The 21,556-nt window shown below is 39.8% G+C and overlaps 1 protein-coding gene across 3 annotated transcripts in view; it reads right to left on the bottom strand.

Annotated features, from left to right (window-relative positions):
• Positions 1-883: 883 nt before the first annotated feature.
• LOC121572372 (procathepsin L-like) overlaps positions 884-21,556 on the bottom strand; it is a 75,322-nt gene continuing 54,649 nt past the window's right edge. Inside the window, exons 1-8 of one of the 3 annotated variants that reach the window (XM_045214264.1) lie at positions 18,713-18,801; positions 16,606-16,728; positions 15,804-15,962; positions 15,050-15,271; positions 14,649-14,814; positions 13,908-14,007; positions 1,050-1,179; positions 884-922 (exon numbers count right to left, since the gene is read on the bottom strand). In XM_045214264.1, coding sequence (XP_045070199.1) covers positions 1,074-1,179; positions 13,908-14,007; positions 14,649-14,814; positions 15,050-15,271; positions 15,804-15,962; positions 16,606-16,728 — 876 coding nt within the window. In that variant the 5' untranslated portion in view covers positions 18,713-18,801 and the 3' untranslated portion in view covers positions 884-922; positions 1,050-1,073. Of the gene's footprint in view, positions 923-1,049; positions 1,180-13,378; positions 13,579-13,907; positions 14,008-14,648; positions 14,815-15,049; positions 15,272-15,803; positions 15,963-16,605; positions 16,729-18,702; positions 18,830-18,991; positions 19,045-21,556 lie in introns of those variants that run through there. The other 2 variants (XM_045214262.1, XM_045214263.1) reach the window with 2 other exon arrangements.

Raw genomic sequence — 21,556 nt, 5'->3', positions numbered from 1 at the left:
AATCCACTAATTTGAAGTGGTGTCCACATACCTTTGTATATATAGTGTATAATGACGAACTTGATCAAATGTCTTTGGAGATGTTGGCAGAATATGTTTTCTTTTTCAGTGACATTTGCTGTATCTGACCGTTTCTGAAAGACAAAAACAATTGCAAATTGTCGTGGACCTGTAAACAGATCGTTTGAATGCAATAATGTTTTGCATTCACTTTTTCCCTAACCTAAATATGCTGCACTGCCCACGAATTCTGAAACATTGTCTACTCGGGGGAAAAAATAAGTACAGCAGGTCTACACACTTCAATGCAAAAGATCAGCTGTGTGTTCACCTGTAATTTCTACTGTATGTTATAAACCGCGCACCCTGTCATCTGCATAGAGCAAAAACTAGAAATTATAATAGCCTATAGGCCCAATTAAATAAGAGATGCGCATGGTAATTTGTTGTATGGCTACTTCGGGAATATGAACTCATCATGGCCAGAAACGGTGAGGAATTTATTTAGCAATGGTTATGATATATGTAGCCAGGTGTGCACATTTTGTTCATATCCTTTGCTAGTTAGTGAGTTATTAGCCCAGTTATAGATCATTTGTAGTCAGCAATAGGGGAGTGATTGCTTCCTACACTCTAAAAAGAAAAGGTTCCTGGAGTATCCTTTAGGTGTTCTTCAAATTGAAACTGTGGGGGAACCCCTATAAGTACTTTGAAGAACCCTTTTTGATGGATCCTCTAAGAACCTTTCGGGGTAAATTTTTGAACTACCCCCCCCCCATTATTATTATTAATAATAGACATAACAATAACACAATATTTCAGTGTTGATGTTCTCCGTATCCATAGCCAGAATGATTTTGCAGTGCATGGTGATCGAACAGGTTTCCTGTTATATTCATCAGAGGTGTAGGGAGGGTGAAGTCTGTGAATCCCAAAAATAGTAATTATACAGATGTTTAATAAAACACCCACACAGTATTCATACCTTGGTTTTTGTGGTAAATGGGAATAAAAAAAAACTGTTTTGATAATGGTTTTCACACACATACCTTGTCAATAATGTAGAGAGAGGCCTATGGGATTTTCATTGAAGAAATAAAGGAGGAGGATGGTACATGTGATCTGCATAACATACCAATACCGATTGGCATACCTTTGCATGCCTCGTCGTCTGTATACCTGCAGACACAGATACAAAAGTGAGAAGTTCAGTCATCTACACCCAATCCAGCTAGCCTTCAACATATTCTTATAGCATACATATTCTTACCTCTTTGTTGATTGATATCTATTGAATTGTGTCAATTTTCTCTTTTAGAAAGATGTGCACAAATATCAAAAGATAGATGGTATCATCACAAAACAATATCAATTTAGATCATATATGGGACATACCTTACCTTAAATTAAGGAGACCTTGACAGTGGCTGCACCTGCTGTCCTTTCAAATTTTAATCCAAATGTTTCAGTTGGGCAGTTAGGTTCCTGCAAGAACCCCCACCAACTAAGGAGGTTCCTTGATGAACCCCACCTCCTATGGGGTTCTTAGAATAACCTTTTTGGGGCAATTTTCAGTGCCAAGAACCCTAAGGTTCTTCAAATAACTTTGAGGATCTTAGAAGAACCCTTGTTGAACCCCTAATTTTTAGTGTACAAAATACACGAAACGTGTACATTTCAAGACATCTTTGAAAAACAAGTAACGTAAATAGCTTTTTTTTCTTTTTTTCTTAAAGGGGCAGTGTTGTAATTTGAAACAGGCTTGAACAAGCTAAGTAGCCAATAGGCAGAGGGTAGCATAATTTGTCTGATTCTCTGTTATAATGGTATGGGAATAATAATGCATTTTATTTTGTAAAGTGGAAGTTGCACAGAATTTTCACAACATTCAAGTTTGCGCTCAGCAGACCTGAAATTTGTTCAGTGCCTAAAGAAATGAGAGGGAACATTGTGTATTATGTATTATGTTTATACATTACAGTATTCAGACGTAGCCTACAAACGTCAATGGAAAAGGTGAACTGTCTGTTGTACCATTAAACTGTGCTTCGGATTGGATCGCATAGAGCAAAATAGGCTGCTTGAAATAGCTTATCTACAGTATTTACTACTGTGAAGTGGGTCCAATTAAATGAGAGATGGGACGAATGATAGCCTATTCTAACTTGTTGTAGTGCCTGCCTATAGGCTATTTCGCAAGTAGCCTATGAAACCATCACAGTCAGAAAAGCTGAGGAATTTATCCTGCAATGATCATGGAAAATAATTAAATAATAGCAAATATGTGCTAAATAATTTAGATGATTGCGTCTTGTTATTATATTTAACTAGGCTTACCTGTGCTTTTGTTTTGAATAAGTGTCATCATATATTCCCCATTTGCACAAGGCTACTATTAGGCTACTTTTGCCTTCTTGCAATGCAAGACTTCAACCAATAGAAACTGTGCATACGCATGGTCTAAAGCTTGTGGGAGGATAAGCACATTCTCACATCAAGTTCAGTTTTTATAAATGCAAACTTTTGCGTGAAAACTGGTGCACGCATGTTTTGGTGTATATATTGTGCGTACACAATGTTTATAAATTAGGCCCCTGGTGTGCTAGGGCTTAGTCATTTCCATTGACCTGAGAAAAAGATGATTAGATGAACTGAGACAGAAATGCAAGTGTTTGAGCACAGTGTTACGTAGATGATTTGTCATTCAAAAAGTAAAAGGGTGCTCTCTACTGGTGGTGCTATAGTAAAGCTGTGAGTGTAACTCATAGACTTAGATAGACAGCGCTAGTGCCCCAAAGCCTATTTTAGCATTGGCAGCGCCATTGAGGACTTTAACCATTTTGAAGTAGTCAATTGGGTGGGACTTCCTATGGGTTACGGAAAGGAGGGATCAACAAATGAATATTACTCCTGAGCAAACATTACATAACTGCAGGTGGCAGTAAATCCCCAACCATGGCTTTATACCTGTTCAGACAACTCACTCCAGGTGGCAGTATGCTCCCTTTCAGTTTCTCCGACTAATAGAAGTAGGAGTAAAATAAATGGGCTACTTTGAAATGGAGAAAGCCCTCAATGGCGCTGCCCATGCGGTCACAGGAGCCATTATGGCACAGATGCAAAGAAGCCCCCTCTATCGACCTCTATGGTGTAACATCAATCAGCAAAGCACAACTGCTGGACAATTCTGCCATCTGTTGGCAGACCATGAGAGTCAAATAACTGACTGGAATTCAATCCAAGCCGTCCTAGTAGTGTTTAGGAACTGTCTTGTTCACATCTACTGCAGGCATGCAAACATGCACATGCACGCACACACACACACACACACGCACACACTACCTGTAAAGGGAGTCTACCTGAGGATAAATTTGACCCACAGTAGTTTATGAAGTAAGTCCCTATTGATAATACTTTAGCGAGAGAGAGAGAGAGAGAGAGAGAGAGAGAGAGAGAGAGAGAGAGAGAGAGAGAGAGATAGAGAGAGAGAGAGAGATACAGAGAGATACAGAGAGATACAGAGAGAGAACATACAGCATGATAAAATAAATACCTTAAAAGTTGAGTGATGAGCCTAGAGAAATGTAACCATTCTCAAATTCATAGACAGAGCTATGGATGCAAGGACTGACCAACAATGACATCAGAATTATAGTGTTAACCATGTTTTGAGGCTATACAGTGTTTGTTACATTTACATTGTTTACAAACATTGGAGAAAAAAATGTACAGTATATATTTTGAGTTCTGATGGGGTACGATAGTTGAACTAGCTCATGAGGCATTTATTAGTTATATTCTTCAAGAATCAATGGGTATATATAATTAATTTATAAGTCCAAAAATTTATATATTAACTAAGGATTCTATCTTTAACTTCACACAATACAATTTATGGTACAATGGCTGTGAATTTATTAGATTTTAAATTAACTCAATGTGCTCTTAATCAAACAAACATTTTAATCAAACAGGTTTTTAGAAATTGTTGCAAATGTATTAAAAATACAAAATGGAAATATCACATTTACATAAGTATTCAGACCCTTTACTCAGTACTTTATTGAAGCACCTTTGGCAGCGATTACAGCCTAGAGTCTTCTTAGGTATGACGCTACAAGCTTGGCACACCTGTATTTGGGGAGTTTCTCCCATTTTTCTCTGCAGATCCTCTCAAGCTCTGTCAGGTTGGATGGGAGAGTCACTGCACAGCTATTTTCAGGTCTCTCCAGAGATGTTACATCAGGTATTGGTATTTGGTATTTTATTAGGATCTCCATTAGCTGTTGCAAAAGCAGAACTACATAAAATAATTTTTTTAAGGCACACGTAGCCTACATATCAATACATACACACAAACTATCTAGGTCAAATAGGGGAGAGGTGTTGTGCCGTGAGGTGTTGCTTTATCTGTTTTTTGAAACCAGGTTTGCTGTTTATTTGAGCAACATGAGATGGAACGGAGTTCCATGCAATAATGACTCTATATAATACTGTACGCTTTCTTGAATCTGTTCTGGATTTGGGGACTGTGAAAAGACCCCTGGTGGCATGTCTGGTGGGGTAAGTGTGTGTGTCAGAGCTGTGTGTAAGTTGACTATGCAAACAATTTGGGATTTTCAACACATTATTATTTCTTATAAAAAGAAGAAGTGATGCAGTCAGTCTCTCCTCAACTCTTAGCCAAGAGAGTCTGGCATGCATAGTATTTATATCAGCCCTCTGATTACATTGAAAAGAGCAAGACATGCTGCTCTGTTTTTGGCCAGCTGCAGCTTAACTAGGTCTTTCCTTAAAGCACTGGACAATAATCAGAATTAGACAAAACTAGAGCCTGCAGAACTTGCTTTTTGGAGTGTGGTGTCAAAAAAGAAGAGCATCTCTTTATTACGGACAGACCTTGTTGTGTATTGATATTCTAGTTTTGTCCCTTTAGGGCACCTGTAACCCCCCCTTGCTTACTTACGTTGAAATGCTTGGAATGTTCTTCCTGTGAAACACATTAAAATAATGCCCACGTTAATATCTACTCCCGTCTCATGTCCTGTCCTTGTATTAGTTGTATAAGTAATACCGTGTGCTATACAACAAAACTGGCGACGAGGAAGAAACGTTCTCACGTTTGTGCTCATCGTCTTCGGCAGAAAGTCTGAGTTAAATTCGTTATTTATTTATTTTTGTCGCTGTAGAAAGACGCAAACATAACGTGGAGCTAGCCAGTCGAGTGATGCTAGCTAGCCTTTGATGTCACGTAACGAGAGCCTCGAGGGATAGGAAGAGTTTCGCTGCGGGAGAAAGTGAAGTCATCGTGAGTTAAAAGAAAGAAAAATAAACTGAAAATGTCTGCAATGATTGGAAATATAGGAACATTTGATGAATCTGTGGAACAATGGAATTCTTACACAGAACGTTTTGAGTACTTTGTGTTGGCAAATGGAATTAAAGCAGAAGTCGTTGTGCCAACATTTTTGACTGTTGTGGGAGGAAAAACATTAAATGTACTGCGCAGCCTAGTAACGCCTGAAAAACCTGATGATAAACCATATGATGAAATTGTGGCTACCTTAAAAGGACATTATTCTCCCAAACCACTGATAATCGCAGAGAGATTCCGGTTTCATAAGAGAAACCAAGAGGAGGGGGAATCAATCTCACAGTTTGTGGCTGTATTGAAACAGTTATCTGAACACTGTGAATTTGGGCGATCAATGAGTGACACTATACGTGATAGGTTAGTGTGTGGCATGCGCAGCGAGGCAATTCAGAAACGCCTTTTGACTGAGAGTAACTTAACATTGCAGAGAGCAATAGAAGTGAGTACGTCAATGGAAATGGCAAATAAAGACGCACAACAGCTAAGTGAATCGACCAAAGTGCATAAGGTGTCTATGGAGTTAAAAAACAAGGCAGGAGGTGGGAAGCCATGCTATCGCTGTGGGAAACCAGGTCACCAAGCAGAGGAGTGTTGGTGCAAAGACTTAGACTGCAGAAGTTGTGGTAAAATGGGTCACATCGAACGTGCATGTAAAAACAAAAAGACACAATCAAACAAAAGTACTGAACAAAGGAAAAGCGACTTCAGGAAGTACAAAAAGAAAGTGCATAAAATGGAGCACACAGAGGATGAACAAAGTGATACCCTGTCTGAAGGGGAAGAATCTTTGCATGTTATGTCAATTTCAGACAATGGATACGGGTACTGGGGTGACACCGCTACTGGATGGAAACGCAGTACTGGATGCAAGATGGACACTGGAGCAGCCATATCTTTGCTGTCTGAGGCTGTATACAAGGAGAAACTACATCACCTCACACTACAGCCCACAAAGATGACGCTGAAAACATACACCGGTGAGATTGTTCCAGTGAGAGGAAGTGTGATTGTTACAGTGGAGCTCAACAAACAGAAGGTAAAGCTACCACTCTACATCGTGAAAGGCAACCATCCAGCATTGCTAGGACGCACATGGCGGGAAAAGATCAAACTAAATTGGCAGGAAATTCACATGGTTGCAAAAGAGGACACAAACCTACAAGGGATATTGAGGAAACACGCGGACATGTTCAAAGGAGAACTTGGCAGTATGAAGGACATAACAGTTAAACTGACCGTGAAACCAGACAGCAAGCCAAAATGCTTCAAAGCTAGACCTGTCCCATACGCCATAAAACCAAAAGTTGAAATTGAGCTAAACAGACTAGTCGAGAGTGGGGTATTGGATCCAGTGAATGTTAGTGAATGGGCTACAGCTACCAGTCATAAAAAAAGATGGATCACTGAGACTCTGTGGTGATTTCAAAGTCACCATTAACCCAGTCTTGACTGCTGAAAAATATCCACTACCCCTCATTGACAACCTCTTTTCTGGTTTAGCTGGAGGACAAAAATTCAGTAAGATAGACTTATTTCAGGCCTATCTACAGATGCATGTGGACCAAGAGTCACAAGAACTGTTGACCATAGTGACTCACAAAGGACTGTTCAGAGTGGGGCTTCCTTTTGGAATCACCTCAGCTCCGGCCCTTGATTCAGAGAGCTATGGACCAGATACTAAGCGGGCTCACTGGGGTCCAATGTTACCTCGATGATCTACTCATCACCGGCAAAGACGAGCAGGAGCACCTGAGAAACCTGAGCACAACACTACAGAGATTGATACGGTCTGAGGTCGGAAGGACAAATGCGCTCTGTTGAGTACCTAGCGCCACGTCTATCGACAGTTCGGGGCTCCCAAGGCGCCATCGAAGGTGAAGGCCGTTGCAGAAGCTCCATCCCCACAGAACGTGAGTCAGCTGAGATCATTCTTAGGACTACTGACATACTACGCAAAGTTTGTGCCAAACCTAGCTAACATGTTAAAGCCACTGCATGAACTTTTGAACAAAACCAAACAGTGGAAGTGGACAGACAGATGTGAGGAGGCCTTCAAGAAAGTGAAAACAGCCTTAGCTCAGTCAGAGGCCCTAACCCACTTCAACCCCAACTTGTGATGCATCGCCTTATGGCGTTGGTGCGGTTGTCTCACACATCATGGCATCAGGTGAAGAAAGGCCAATTGCTTTCGCATCACGGACCTTAAGTAAAGCCGAGAGCAATTATGCACAGATAGAGCGTGAAGCACTCGCCATTGTGTTTGGAGTTAAGAAATTTAATCAGTTTCTGTTTGGCTGACAATTCACACTGCTGACGGACCATAGACCCCTCACCTCCATCTTTGGTCCCCACACCGGCATTCCGTCGCTTGCAGCCAGCCGCATGCAGCGATGGGCGTTATTGTTATCTGCTCACCAGTACGATATCAAGTAGGGCTGAACGATTAATTGCATTCGCGATAATATCGCGATTTGACTGAACGCGATTTTCTAATCGCAACGTGCGCGATTTGAGGTGGTCACGTGACGCGACTTTTCATGCTGTCCAGCGCAATGGCCTCTTGCTCGACGGAACAGTCAGAAACTGACACAGCTGATACTTTAATATCGAAGAGGAACAGCACGTCGGTGGTGTGGAACTATTTTGGTTTTAAAAAAGAAGATGCTGAGCAGCGTCAGGTGTTGTGCAGAGCATGCCGTGCTCCGATTGCTACTTCACGGGTAACACTACAAACCTGTTTCAGCACTTAAAAAAATACCACAAATCAATGCATGACAGTTGTATGACCAAAATGCCGAGCATCAGTGCGCGAGACAAGCCAAATACCTCAAGACAGGGATCACTGACAGAAATGTTCGAAAGTGTCCTCCGTATGAACGTAATTCAAAACGGCACGGAGAAATCACTCGGACAATAACGAGTTCATAGCCAAAGATATGATGCCTCTCAGCACGGTGACCAAGCCTGGGTTCATGGCATTAATACATACGCTTGATAAACGTTACAGTATACCCTCCCGCATACTTCAGTCAGACTGCCATACCGGAGCTGTACAAAAGTGCAAAGAGAAAGTCCGCGAACTTAAAACGGTGGAGTTTTTTTGCTAGCACTACTGATATGTGGTCAAGCCGCACAGCTGAGCCGTACTTCAGAGTCTTACAGTCCATTTTATTGATCAGAACTGTTGGATAAGTATGGCTGGCAGTGCCATACTTCGTAGTGAACTTTAGTCTGTGTGGTGTGTTATTGTTTGTGTACTTGAGATAAGTGAGGCTCATCTATTTTATATTATAATATTCAAATCGTTTATAAAAAATAGTTTGTCTAAATTAAAAGTGCATTTCTCATTTTTTATTTATAACTTTATTTACTTTGATTTTACAAAATATTTTCAAAGCAAATTCCTTGTTTCAGTTGTGTGAAATGTTACTGACTTGGGAGCAGTAAGATACATACAATTTAAAATTATTTTTTTCTTAAGACTGTACCTTTTGCACACGTGTTTACAAAGTTCATGCCTTTGTTTAAATTATTTAAATGCACAGTGGCAAAGCCACAGATGTTTCTGTAATGAGCAGTTCAATAAAAATGTCATTTATTTCAAGTCATACATGTTTGAATTTAATTCTAACAAATAGACCCAGCCTATGGGAAAGAACATTTCACACTAAATGTATATACTATTGTGTTGGTCATATTTAAATCATTCATTATGTTTTGTAGGGGAAAAAGGATAAATAAATTAAATCGCATATTAAATCGCAATCGCAATATTGGGGGCAAAAAATCGCAATTAGATTATTTTCCAAAATCGTTCAGCCTTAATATCAAGTACAGAAGGTCTGAGCAGCACTGCAATGCAGATGGCCTCTCAAGGCTTCCCTTACCTGTCGCACACACTGAGCACTCCCAGGCTGAAATCTTCTACTTCAAGGAAGTGACGAACGCCCCAGTTACATCTGTCCAAGTGAAAAAGTTCACCCACACTGATCCTTTGATGTCTGAGGTCGTGGACATTGTCACTCGTGGAAAAGAAGGAGAGACGTCGGACAGCCTACAACCTTACCTAGTGAGGAGAAACGAGCTCACAGTTCAGTTTGGATGCTTGCTATGGGGTTTTTGAGTCATCATACCGCCGCCACTGAGAAGGCAGGTGCTTGAAGAACTCCATTCAGAGCACTGTGGCATGGTGCGAATGAAGGAGATTGCACGCAGATACTTTTGGTGGCCAGGTCTGGATGCAGCTATCGAAGACAAGGTCAAGTCATGTTCTGCATGTCAAAAGATGAGGAACATGCCTCAGCTAGCGCCACTACACCCATGGGACTTCCCAGAGGAGCCTTGGCAGCGAGTCCACGTAGACTATGCAGGCCCACTGGAGGATTGTATGTTCTTAGTCATAGTTGACGCACACAGCAAATGGCCTGAGGTCACAGTGATGAAGAGCACCACAGCAGAGAGAACCATCGAAGAGCTACGGTCAATTTTCAGTCGCTTCGGCTTGCCAACACAACTCGTTAGTGATAATGGCCCCCAACTGGTGTCTGAAGAGTTCCGGTCATTCATGGAAGCAAATGGAATTCAGCACATCAAGTCAGCGCCGTATCACCCTGCAACGAACGGCCTCGCTGAAAGGTTTGTCCAAACAATGAAGCAAGCTTTAAAATCATCACAAGGGAACGGCTCCCTCAATAGGCGTCTAAACACCTTCCTGTTAACCTACAGAAACACTCCCCACGCTACAACCAAAGTGGCACCCGCGTCAGCCATGATGAAAAGACAGCTTCGCACGCGACTCGACCTCCTGAGACCTCCAAAGACGAGACAGGTTGTACAGACGCAACAGAGAGCACAGGTGGAGAGACGGAGCAAAGCAAAAGACAGAAGCTTCATAGCTGGAGAGAGAGTTCTTCCTCGGAACTACTGCAAAGGTCCAAAGTGGATACCAGCCACAGTGGTTGCCCAAACAGGGCCTGTGTCCTACACAGTTCACACACCGGAAAACATTATCTGGAGGAGACACATGAATCAACTGTTGCCAGGAACCAACCTCAGAGATGACACCTGTCAAGTGACAAACCAAGATCAGCTACTGGAGACCTACCATGACTACGAGCTATCACCTGAACATCCACTGCAGCAACCTACCAACGTGGAAAGTGCTCCAGACTCACCTGAACCAGCCAGAGTGCCTACTCAGGGTACTGTTGCACCCCAGTCTGCGCATACACCATCACCACTCAGACTCAGAGATAATGTGACTGTAGACTCACCTGTAAGTCGTCATTACCCTGCAAGAGAAAGACGACCCCCTGACAGGTTGACTATTTGGTTCAGACTAACCTCCGACATTGGGGCAGAATACACCCCAGGGTTAAGTCTGGGGACTGAGGCAGTCTACCCTCTATCCCTAGTTTAGAAAAGGTTATTCTGAAAAGTTCATTTATTTACATTAAGAAAACAATAGGCAAAACAGTGAATATTTACTTTTTTCTTATGAGTCATCAAAGGTAAAGGGGGAGGAATATGTTGTGTATTGATATTCTAGTTTTGTCCCTTTAGGGCACCTGTAACCCCCCCTTGCTTACTTACGTTGAAATGCCTGGAATGTTCTTCCTGCGAAACGCATTAAAACAATGCCCACGTTAATTTCTACTCCCGTCTCATGTCCTGTCCTTGTATTAGTTGTATAAGTAAAACAGTGTGCTATACAACAGACCTCTCCCCATCTTTACAACCATTGAATCTATATGTTTTGACCATGATAGTTTACAATCTAAGGTAACGCCAAGTAATTTAGTCTCCTCAACTTGTTCAACAGCCATACCATTCATTACCAGATTCAGCTGAGGTCTAGAACTTAGGGAATTATTTGTACCAAATACAATGCTCTTAGTTTTAGAGATGTTCAGGGCCAGTTTATTAGTGGCCACCCATTCCAAAACAGACTGCAACTCTTTGTTAAGGGTTTCGGTGACTTCATTAGCTGTGGTTGCTGATGCGTATATGGTTGAATCATCAGCATACATGGACACACATGCTTTGTTTAATGCCAGTGGCAGGTCATTGGTAAAAATAGAAAAGAGTAGAGGGCCTAGAGAGCTGCCCTGTGGTACACCACACTTTACATGTTTGACATTAGAGAAGCTTCCATTAAAGAAAACTATTTGAGTTCTATTAGATAGATAGCTCTGAATCCACGATATGGCAGAGGTTGAAAAGCCATAACACATACGTTTTTTCAACAACAGGTTATGGTCAATAATATCAAAGGCTGCACTGAAATCTAACAGTACAGCCCCAACAATCTTCTTATTATCCATTTATTTCAACCAATTATCAGTCATTTGTGTCAGTGCAGTACATGTTGAGTGCCCTTTCCTATAAGCATGTTGAAAATCTGTTGTTAATTTGTTTACAGAGAAATAGCATTGTATTTGGTCAAACACAATTTTTTCCAACAGTTTGCTAAGAGCTGGCAGCAAGCTTATAGGTCTACTGTTAGAACCAGTAAAGGCCGCTTTACCATTCTTGGGTAGCGGAATTACTTTGGCTTCCCTCCAGGCCTGAGGACAAATACTTTCCTCTAGGCTCAGATTAAAGATATGACAGATATGAGTGGCTATAGAGTCAGCTACCATCCTCAGTAGCTTTCCATCTAAGTTGTCAATGCCAGGAGGTTTGTCATTATTTATTTATTTATTTATTTATTATTAATTTTTCCACCTCTCCCACACTAACTTTACAAAATTCAAACTTGCAATGCTTTTCTTTCATTATTTGTTTTTTATTCATGAATACGATGGCTCACTGCTCATTGTTGGCATTTCCTGCCTATGTTTGCCCACCTTGCCAATGAAGTAATCATTAAAATAATTGGCAACATCAAATGGTTTTGTGATGAATAAGCCATCTGATTCGATGAAAGATGTCTTTCTACCCATCATTTCATTTAAAGTACTCCAAAGTTATTTTCCATCATTCTTTATATCATTGACCTTGGCTTCATAATACAGTTTATTCTTCTTTTTGTTGAGTTTAGTCACATCATTTCTCATTTTGCATTAAGTCAACCAGTCAGATGTGCAGCCAGACTTATTAGCCACTCCTTTTGCCCCATCTCTTTCAACCATACAGTTTTTCAATTCCTCATCAATCCATGGAGCCTTAACAGTTCTAACAGTCAGTTTCCTAACAGGTGCATGTTTATCAATAATTGGAAGAAGCAATTTCATAAATTCATCAAGTGCAGCATCTGGATGCTCCTTATTAATCACATCAGACCAACAAATATGTTTTACATCATCCACAAATGAGTCACAGCAAAATGTTTGGTATGATCTCTTATACACTATTTTAGGCCCAGCTGTTGGAACTTTGGCTTTCCTGGATATAGCCACTATATTTTGATCACTGCATCCAATGGGTCAGAGTGACCACAGGGTTCTTGGTAACCTCCCTGACCAAGGCCCTTCTCCCCCGATTGCTCAGGTTGGCCAGGCGGCCAGCTCTAGGAAGAGTCTTGGTGGTTCCAAACTTCTTCGATTTAAGAACAATGGAGGCCACTGTGTTCTTGGGGACCTACAATGCTGCAGAAATGTTTTGGTACCCTTCCCCAGATCTGTGCCTCGACACAATCCTGTCTCGGAGCTCTACGGACAATTCCTTCGACCTCATGGCTTGGTTTTTGCTCTGACATGCACTGTCAATTGTGGGAGCTTATATAGACAGCTGTGTGCCTTTCCAAATCATGTCCAATCAATTGAATTGACCACAGGTGGACTCCAATCAAGTTGTAGAAACATCTCAAGGATGATCAATGGAAACAGGATGCACCTGAGCTCAATTTCAAGTCTCATAGCAAAGGGTCTGAATACTTATGTAAATAAGGTATTTCTGGTTTTTATTTGTAATAATTTTGCTAAAATTGATAAAAACCTGTTTTCACTTTGTCATTTTGGGGTAATGTGTGTAGATTGATTAGGAAAAATATGTAATACATTTTAGAATGAGGCTGTAACATAACGACATTTTGTCAAGGGGTCTGAATACTTTCCGAATGCACTGTATCTCTAGCTAAGATTCCAAGTGTGTCAACATACACAAATCACATAATAGGGTAGACTGGGCGTTTGGCAATACCACACTGGTTGTATCCTCTGGCTATGAGAATGTACCCGTCTCTTCCCCAACCTGTCCCCCAGCTGCAAAACCAATGGAGAAATTAAAGAATACTTAGTACCGAGTGTGTGTACATTTACATTAGATATGTACATGACGTGTGAATACAATTAAAATCCGTTAAAACCTGGCAGTACAATTTAATTTGGAACTTTTCTTCGACAGTGTGCGTTATAAAATGGGGATTATTTAACTAGATTTTTTGTAAACTGAGCAATGCGTAAATGGTGGCCTTTTTATAACACAAAAGTGTCGAATTAAATCACACTGTATTTTCTGCATCGAAAAGGTTGCCCTATGTCATTAATATTGAGTTGTTGGATGACTTTATACTGTCAAAGTAAACACTGACCTGTTTTTCACAATCCAGTAGTCCAGGTAAGAACTACCATACCCGACAGCCAGTACAGCATGGTTGGTTCTTGTTGAACAGTCAGGCTGGTAGAGGACTCCTAAAGAAGAAACACTACAAAAGTTAATGTGCAATTCATATGTATTTATTTACAATTTAATAGAGGTAATAGTAACCCTTTACTTAAAGCATCCAGTTATAATGCATTACAACTTGTCATGAGGATGTATGTATACATTATAATAATTTCATAGTGATACGGGCTAAATGACCAGTTGAAAATGTATGCATAGAAAGACATAATATAAGCCTTGATATAAGACATTATAAAGACTCATACATGGTTATAACAAGTTATGCCTGGATGCTTTAAGTAAAGTGTTTCCAAAGTAATTTTTGTATGTGTCTCCATGTGTAAAGTATGAGTTATTTCACTGTATGACCAATCTGGGCTGTAAACCTTTGTCAACAATGACACTTTTTACTCCTCAGACTAGCTTGTTAAACATGACCTGGTATTGGTAAGACTAGGGCTGTTTTCTCTTCTTATTTATCTGTTGCTTAATGGTTCACACCTAAAATTGTAGTAACACGTTTGCAAAAGAGTCCATGCAGTAAAGTCGAACTACTACAATCTCAAAAGAGATAATCTATGACCTCTTTTTGGAGAGCATACCCTTGACATGAATGTACATGTATACTTGTTCACATCTAATAATAGGAGTGTGACACCAAGCTCACCATCTTTGTAGAGTTTGAAGGAGGGATGTCTGGCGTTCACAGACACAGCGATAGGGCCGACCTCATACAAAGTGTCTCGAAACGCTTTTTCATCCAGAGAAGGAACTCTGTTGAAGCCCTTGCACCAGGCTTCCTTTGTTGCATTCTGGTATTTACAAGGGCCCACCTGAAAACAGTTTAATTTGATAATCTCAAGCTTTACAGTGAGCTTTTCACTCATCTATTCTATGTACTTTCCAAAATTCCCACTTTTTCCAGAAATACTGGTTGGAGGATTCCTGGTTTCCTGGTTATTCCCTCATGATTCCAAGAATATTCCAACTGGGATTTCTGGAAAACCTGAGAATTTTGGGAAAGTTACCAGAATTTTGCAACCCTAATGGTAACATATTGTATTGTACCTCTGCAGTGTAAGGATATTTCCTCTCCGACATAATCCCATGATCTGAGACATAACTAAAACACGTCATGGCCAAGCCACCGTCACAGCCATTATTGTCATAGTCTCCACTGCAGTCCACCAGGTTCTGCTCACTCAGAGGCAACAATTTGCCTGTCTGCTTAAACAACTGGCCCTCCAGGGCTCCGACTGCAGCAAATGCATAGCAAGATCCACAATGCCCCTAGATCAAATAAAATCATTTTCATTTCTACTGTTTTGCTTTGAAGTTATTGCCTAGAAGTAAATGCAAAGCCCACAATGCCCCTAGATAAAATACAAGTTGTATTTCCCCTAATGTGCTTTTGTCCTGGAGGGCTAAATGACGTAAATGTAAATGTAAATGTAAGTTATCCCCTAGAAGTAAGGCGGCATGTTTTTCCTGGTAAAGTGCTCAGGAAAAACTCCTGTCCCTACTCATCATATCAGGCCACTACCACAACAGTTTTCTCACCTTTCTAAATGCATAGAAAGTGGCTTTTCATGTCATGTCTAATAAGTGGCACCTAGACTACCCACTCCTTTAATCCTTTCTATATCAGTCAATCTGTACAATACCAGAAAAATGAAGGGGCGAATCCTAACTTCCAGTTAAGTCACATTTTTACTTAGTCATGCATGATGTCAATGGGAGACTAAGTGAAATTTCGACTTAAGTGGAAGTTAGGATTCGCCCCAAAGTGAGAGAGAACAAATGAAAGAGGCTGCTCTTCAACCTGGTTCTTCACTGGAGTCACATATCCATATTGACGCCAGTCCCACGTCTCGGGAGCTGCTGAGAGACTGCTGTTCCACTCAGAGAGGGGGATCCCATCCAGGCTTTTCTCCTCCTCAGCAGCATTAACAGTCAGCAAGGTGTTGTACTCTTTATCTGTCTGGAACACAGAATTAAATAGAACACTAGAATGGTTCGGCATCCTAATGGATCGCAATCTTAGTCAGGAAAACTTTAATTCTAGAAATTGATTAAATATTGTATAAAACAATGAATGTGTAGATATATCTGCATTGTACCTCTGTGGTCTGGACAAATTGGGGCAGGGGGTGTCATTGATTACAACAATACAGCATATACAGTATTTCCCACAATATTGCCTAGTCATATATGTTTTGTGTCTTGCTGGAGCGAACTGACATCTAATGTCTTCAATGGGAGAAACAGGTAGGCCTAATATGTACCTCTGTAGTGATAACATTTCAAGTTATGTTAAATCTCACATAACTCAGTTTTGGAAAAGACTGACTTTATGACGAAAGTTATCCTACTTACACTTTTTGATCACTAGAATTTATGTTTATGACTACTATCGATGACACATAGGCCGTTTTCAACCAGAGAAGTTGTTTATTCAGTTCAGCTCTTCTTTAATATTAAGTTGTAAAATACTGAACTTCCCCTTTATCTGGGACTTAATAAAACAATCTGTAAAAGCTGCTCTCTTTCCTATTTATATTTCTTAAATTCATGTTTCATGCTCATCCAATTGCTGGCCCAATTACAATTGTGGGTTGTCTTACCATGTCTCCAAACTGGTTCATTCCCAGGGTGAAGGTGTGCTTGCCAATTTCTGCCTCCAGGTTGTGTTGACGGATGAGGCCTTGGTTTGTCTCCCAGATCATCCTTCTGAAGCCCTCGTCCATCTGAGAAAGATAAGCCAAAGGCCCCACAAGTTATTGACGTCATGATTAACCTCTATGGGGCAAATCTTAACACATCCTAAACTTCCACTTAAGTCACATTTTCACCCAGCTAGCACACTTGGTTCCTTGGAAGTTGTGGGAACGTACATTTTTGGTTTCCCATTGGTTCTGGGCATGAAGGCATACGTTTCCTGACCGGTAAAACTGAACAGAAATGAACATTTTGCCTGTTCTGGGAATGTTAATTTATTGGTTGCAGAGAGGTTCTGAGAACATTTTACTATGGTTCCCTGAATGTTTTCCTGGGAAGTTTTATTAACGTTCTGAGAACGGAAATTCTAGGTTATTTGAAGGTAATTAAATAACGTTGTGAATGTTTTGAACAAAATGTCAAAGTTATTTGGAGTTTTTTAAATAATTTCCTTAAAACTTTCACTGAATGTTTCAGTAAGACGGCTAGCTTAGTTTGGGTTAACTGTTTTGAACTCCAAGCAAGGAGAGGACACATGGAAATGTATTTGCTTAGGCATTAATCGTGCAAACACATTTATTTTGTATTGTGACTCGGCATCAGTGTGATTCAAACCTATGATTTCTAGTCTCTATCCATTGAATTAGTCCACTGCGCCACCAGGAGGGAGCAAGCATGCCATGTTTTTTTTTATTCATACAAAGCTGTTCATTTTAGTCTGTTCAAACAGACCCTATTTCAAAGGAAACAAGCACTCATTAAGATCAGGTGTGGAACACACTTAACAAGATAGAGGATGGAGAGAGTTTTGTTGACGCTGAGAACGGAATGTATATGTTTTTAAATAGCATTCTTAGAACGTTCTTTGAACGTTACTACAGTTTTCTTGTGTTTTTATGGAACATTTTCTTAATGTTCTGAGAACATTAATGTTCTGAGAACACTTTAAATAGAACTATGAGGAAATCTGTAGGAAACGATATGCTGAAGTACTGAAATTCCAATAGAAGTATGTTTCTTAACATTCTCAGAATGATTTGAGAACATTACTTTAAATAGAACCATGAGGAAACCGGTAGGAAACGTAATGCTGAAGCACTGAAATTCCCACAGAAGAACGTTGTTTCATAACGTTCTCGGAACAATTTGAGAACATTACTTTAAAAGAGTCATGAGGAAACCTGTAGGAAACGTTATGTTGAAGTACTGATATTCCCACAGAAGAACGTTGTTTCTTAACCTTCTCTAAACTATTTGAGAACATTCCCAATAACAAACCAGTTGGAGAACGTTCCTAGAACATTACCAAAAATTCAATTAAATGTAACCATGTTTGAACTTTTAGGAAATGTTCTGTTAAAGTAATGAAATACCAAGAAAATAAAGTTATTTTGTCAAGTTCCTTAAATGTGCTGAGAATGTTTCAAAGCCACGCAACTATCCTGTACCATTCCCAGAACATTGTGGGAAGGTTGTATGCAAAATAACCATAGGACAACCACGCTTTCACCAAGCTCTAAGAAACATATGGTTCTCAGAACATTATGTGCTAGCTGGGCACAATATTTGACTTTAAACTGCAATATGTGACTTTTTGGGCGACCTGACCAAATTCACATAGAAATGTGTGTTATAGATCTGTCATTCTCATTGAAAGCAAGTCTAAGAAGCGGTAGTTCTGTTCTATGTGCACTATTTCTATGCCTCCCATTCTTACGTTTCGTTTTTGCGTCTTCTACTTTTGGTTTTGTACACCAGCTTCAAACAGCTTTATATAAACATATTCTTGGTTCTGGAAAATATATTTCACAGAGGTTTAGATGGTACAATGATTCTCTACACTATACTTGCTTGTTTTGTCACATGAACTGAAGTTAGGCAAACTATTAGAATTATAGCAACCAGGAAATCATGGAGCGATTTCTGCATAATGCATCTTTAAGTGAAAGTTAGGATTAACTCATATGATTGGCATACTGTGTTTGCCATAGGCTCTAAGTAACCTTGGCATACTGTTTGCCGTGTTGGGTTTTCCACTCCTCCCAGACGCCATCCAGCTCAGTGCTCAGTGGTTGTTTGAAAGAGGACACCACAGCACACAATGCCATTAGTATGAGTTTCACCTGCATCCTGCACACACACACACACACACACTGTTAGTATTTACAGCTACATTTCTCTATCATTTGTAAACGTGAAAAGTTTCCTGAGTTTAAATTTTTTTACCTCTAATAAGTACCTTGTGAAGATAGCACAATAATGTAGCGCTGAAAAAATACATCAAGTCGTTACCTGGGTTTGAATGCTCCTGCCTGGATGTGAGGGGAAAATGAAAGCAATGTAACGGTTTATAGTTTTTAGGCTTCCTCTTTACTGTAACAAGCCTATTTCTGATGTGGGTGGGTGTTATAGAAAGATCGTAGTAAACCTAGTTCCTGTATTTGGTATGAAAGAACAAGTTCCTCTTCATGAGAGTTAGTTTCAATCATCATCTCTATAAAGGTTTCTATGGTCTAGTTCGTAATATTCTCCCTGGAATATGTGTTATAATGATACAGGCATGTGCTTTAATTATGGGAATTGATATTATGGAGGTACATTGGGGCCCGAAATGATTGACACCCTTGATAAAGATTAGCAGAAATTACTGTATAAAATAAATAATTCAAATACTGAGCTATATTGTATGTGTAATGAATACTCGGACAGAGTGGTAAGATCCAATCGCAATTCATTATATTATTTTATACTAATACAATTGCTCAGAGGAAGAGATTTTGTTTAACAAGTAATACAAAAAAATCTAAAAAGAAAGGGGTAAACATGATTGACACCACTGTTTTCAATACCTTTCAGGACCTCACCTTGCGAGGATAACGTCTCTGAGCCTCTTTCTAAAATGTTTATTGAGTTTGAGAACACATTGGGAGGGATCTTAGAGCATTCCTCCATACAGAATCCTTCCAGATCCTTGATATCCTTCGTCTGTGCTTATGGACTGCCCTCTTCAATACAAACCACAGGTTTTCAATGGGTTTCAAGTCCGTAGACTGAGCTGGCCATTGTAAAATGTTCATTTTGTGGCCAATTAACCATTTATTTGTGGATTTTGATGTGTGCTTGGGGTTATTGTCTTGCTGGGAGATCCACTTGTGGTCAAGGTTCAGTCTCCAGGTTCTTGGCTAAAATGTCCTGGTACTGGGTAAAGTTCATGATGACCTTAACAAGGGCCCCAGGACCAGTGGAAGCAAAATAGACCCATAACATCAAAGATCCACCACTATATTTTACAGTAGGTATGGGGTTCTTTTCTGCTTATGCATTCTCATTTCAACGCCAAACACACCACTGCAGTGCGTGGCCAAAGAGCTCTATTTTCATGTCATCCAACAAATGTAAATGCCTGAAGTTTGATAAACGGCATTGGCACTTGGATTGGAACCGCTGCTTTGGTCAGATGACATGAAAATAGAGCTCTGTGGCCACCCACACCAGTGGTGGGTTTGGCGTCGAAATGAGAATGCGCAAGCAGAAAATAACCCCATACCTACTGTAAAATATGGTGGTGGGTCTTTGACGTTATGGGTCTATTTAGCTGTCACTGGACCCTCCCAATATGTTCTCCAACTCATAAAACATTTTAGAAAAAGGCTCAGTGTCATTATCCAGGTTAGGTATTGAAAGGTATTGAAAGGTCAATAATTTTGTGTCAATACGTGTCAATAATTTTGACCCCTACCTTTTTGAGAAATGTTTGCATTACTTGTTAAACAAAATATATTTCTCTGACCAATTGTATTAGTATAACATAATATAATCCCCCAATTTTTGGGGGCATACAATATAGCTCAGTAATTCTTATTATTTTATACATTCATTTTTGGTCATCTTTGTCAAGGGTGTCAATAATTTTGTATCCCACTGTATGTCCCATTGAAGCACAAGACAAGCATATATTTGGCATACTGTACATACAGTATATTTGGCATATTTGGCATTCACTCATACATTGGCATACAAATGACCACATGGTGGTACTAGCTAGGGAACATCCTTCAGCTGCTTCTGAGTTTGACATCAGTTAACTGAAACCACGCTATATATCTATTGCTCAGAATCTACCATGTATCCTAAACTACTGAGGGTGATTACATTTCGGATTATGTTGGGATGTTAGATAATCAAATAGACAAATCAATGTTTTGAGAAACTGCTGAAGAGATATAACATTGCTTAGCAAGTTATATTATTGCTAAATCTTTAGCATATGGAAAAGTGTTATTCTGCAGTGTATTATTTTAGAAGTCAGGTGTTAAATACTAATAGGTTTTAAATACTAATAGGTTTTACTGCCATCTGATTGCGGTTTGTTTGATGTTAAGGAACCTCATTTTTCAAGTTAAGTCTGCTTTCGACAGCCGTTGGAACTCAGGTGTAAGATGTAGTGAAATGTATGGAAAATAAAACAAGTTCTTCAAAATATCAAGGTTGTGAACTCTGATTTGATTTTGCAAGCTGGCCCTGGTGTACGACACCGTTTGTAGCCTATTTGCACATAAATTGGGCTTTATACCATTTGAAAGATAGGGTAAAATGTAGATTTCCGCCTAAATAGACATACCCAAACGTAATAGTTTTTCATGAGATGGCCATGAACAATAACTGGTAATGTTGCATAGTTTTAGAAAGGTCTGGAACTCATCTTTCTGGTAAAACAATAGTTATAAATTGGTGAGGTGTACACACTTTTGAGGACTCAAGTACATAGTATAAATATTATGTAAATATAACAAATCCTATATAATTTTTTCCTTATCTAACCGAAGTGGGGCAATAGGTTTTGAAATGACTGAAATG

Source organism: Coregonus clupeaformis, unplaced genomic scaffold, assembly GCF_020615455.1.
Source record: "Coregonus clupeaformis isolate EN_2021a unplaced genomic scaffold, ASM2061545v1 scaf0226, whole genome shotgun sequence".
In the NCBI taxonomy this organism is placed as follows: Eukaryota; Metazoa; Chordata; class Actinopteri; order Salmoniformes; family Salmonidae; genus Coregonus; species Coregonus clupeaformis.
This window is presented reverse-complemented; position numbering and strand designations above follow the sequence as displayed.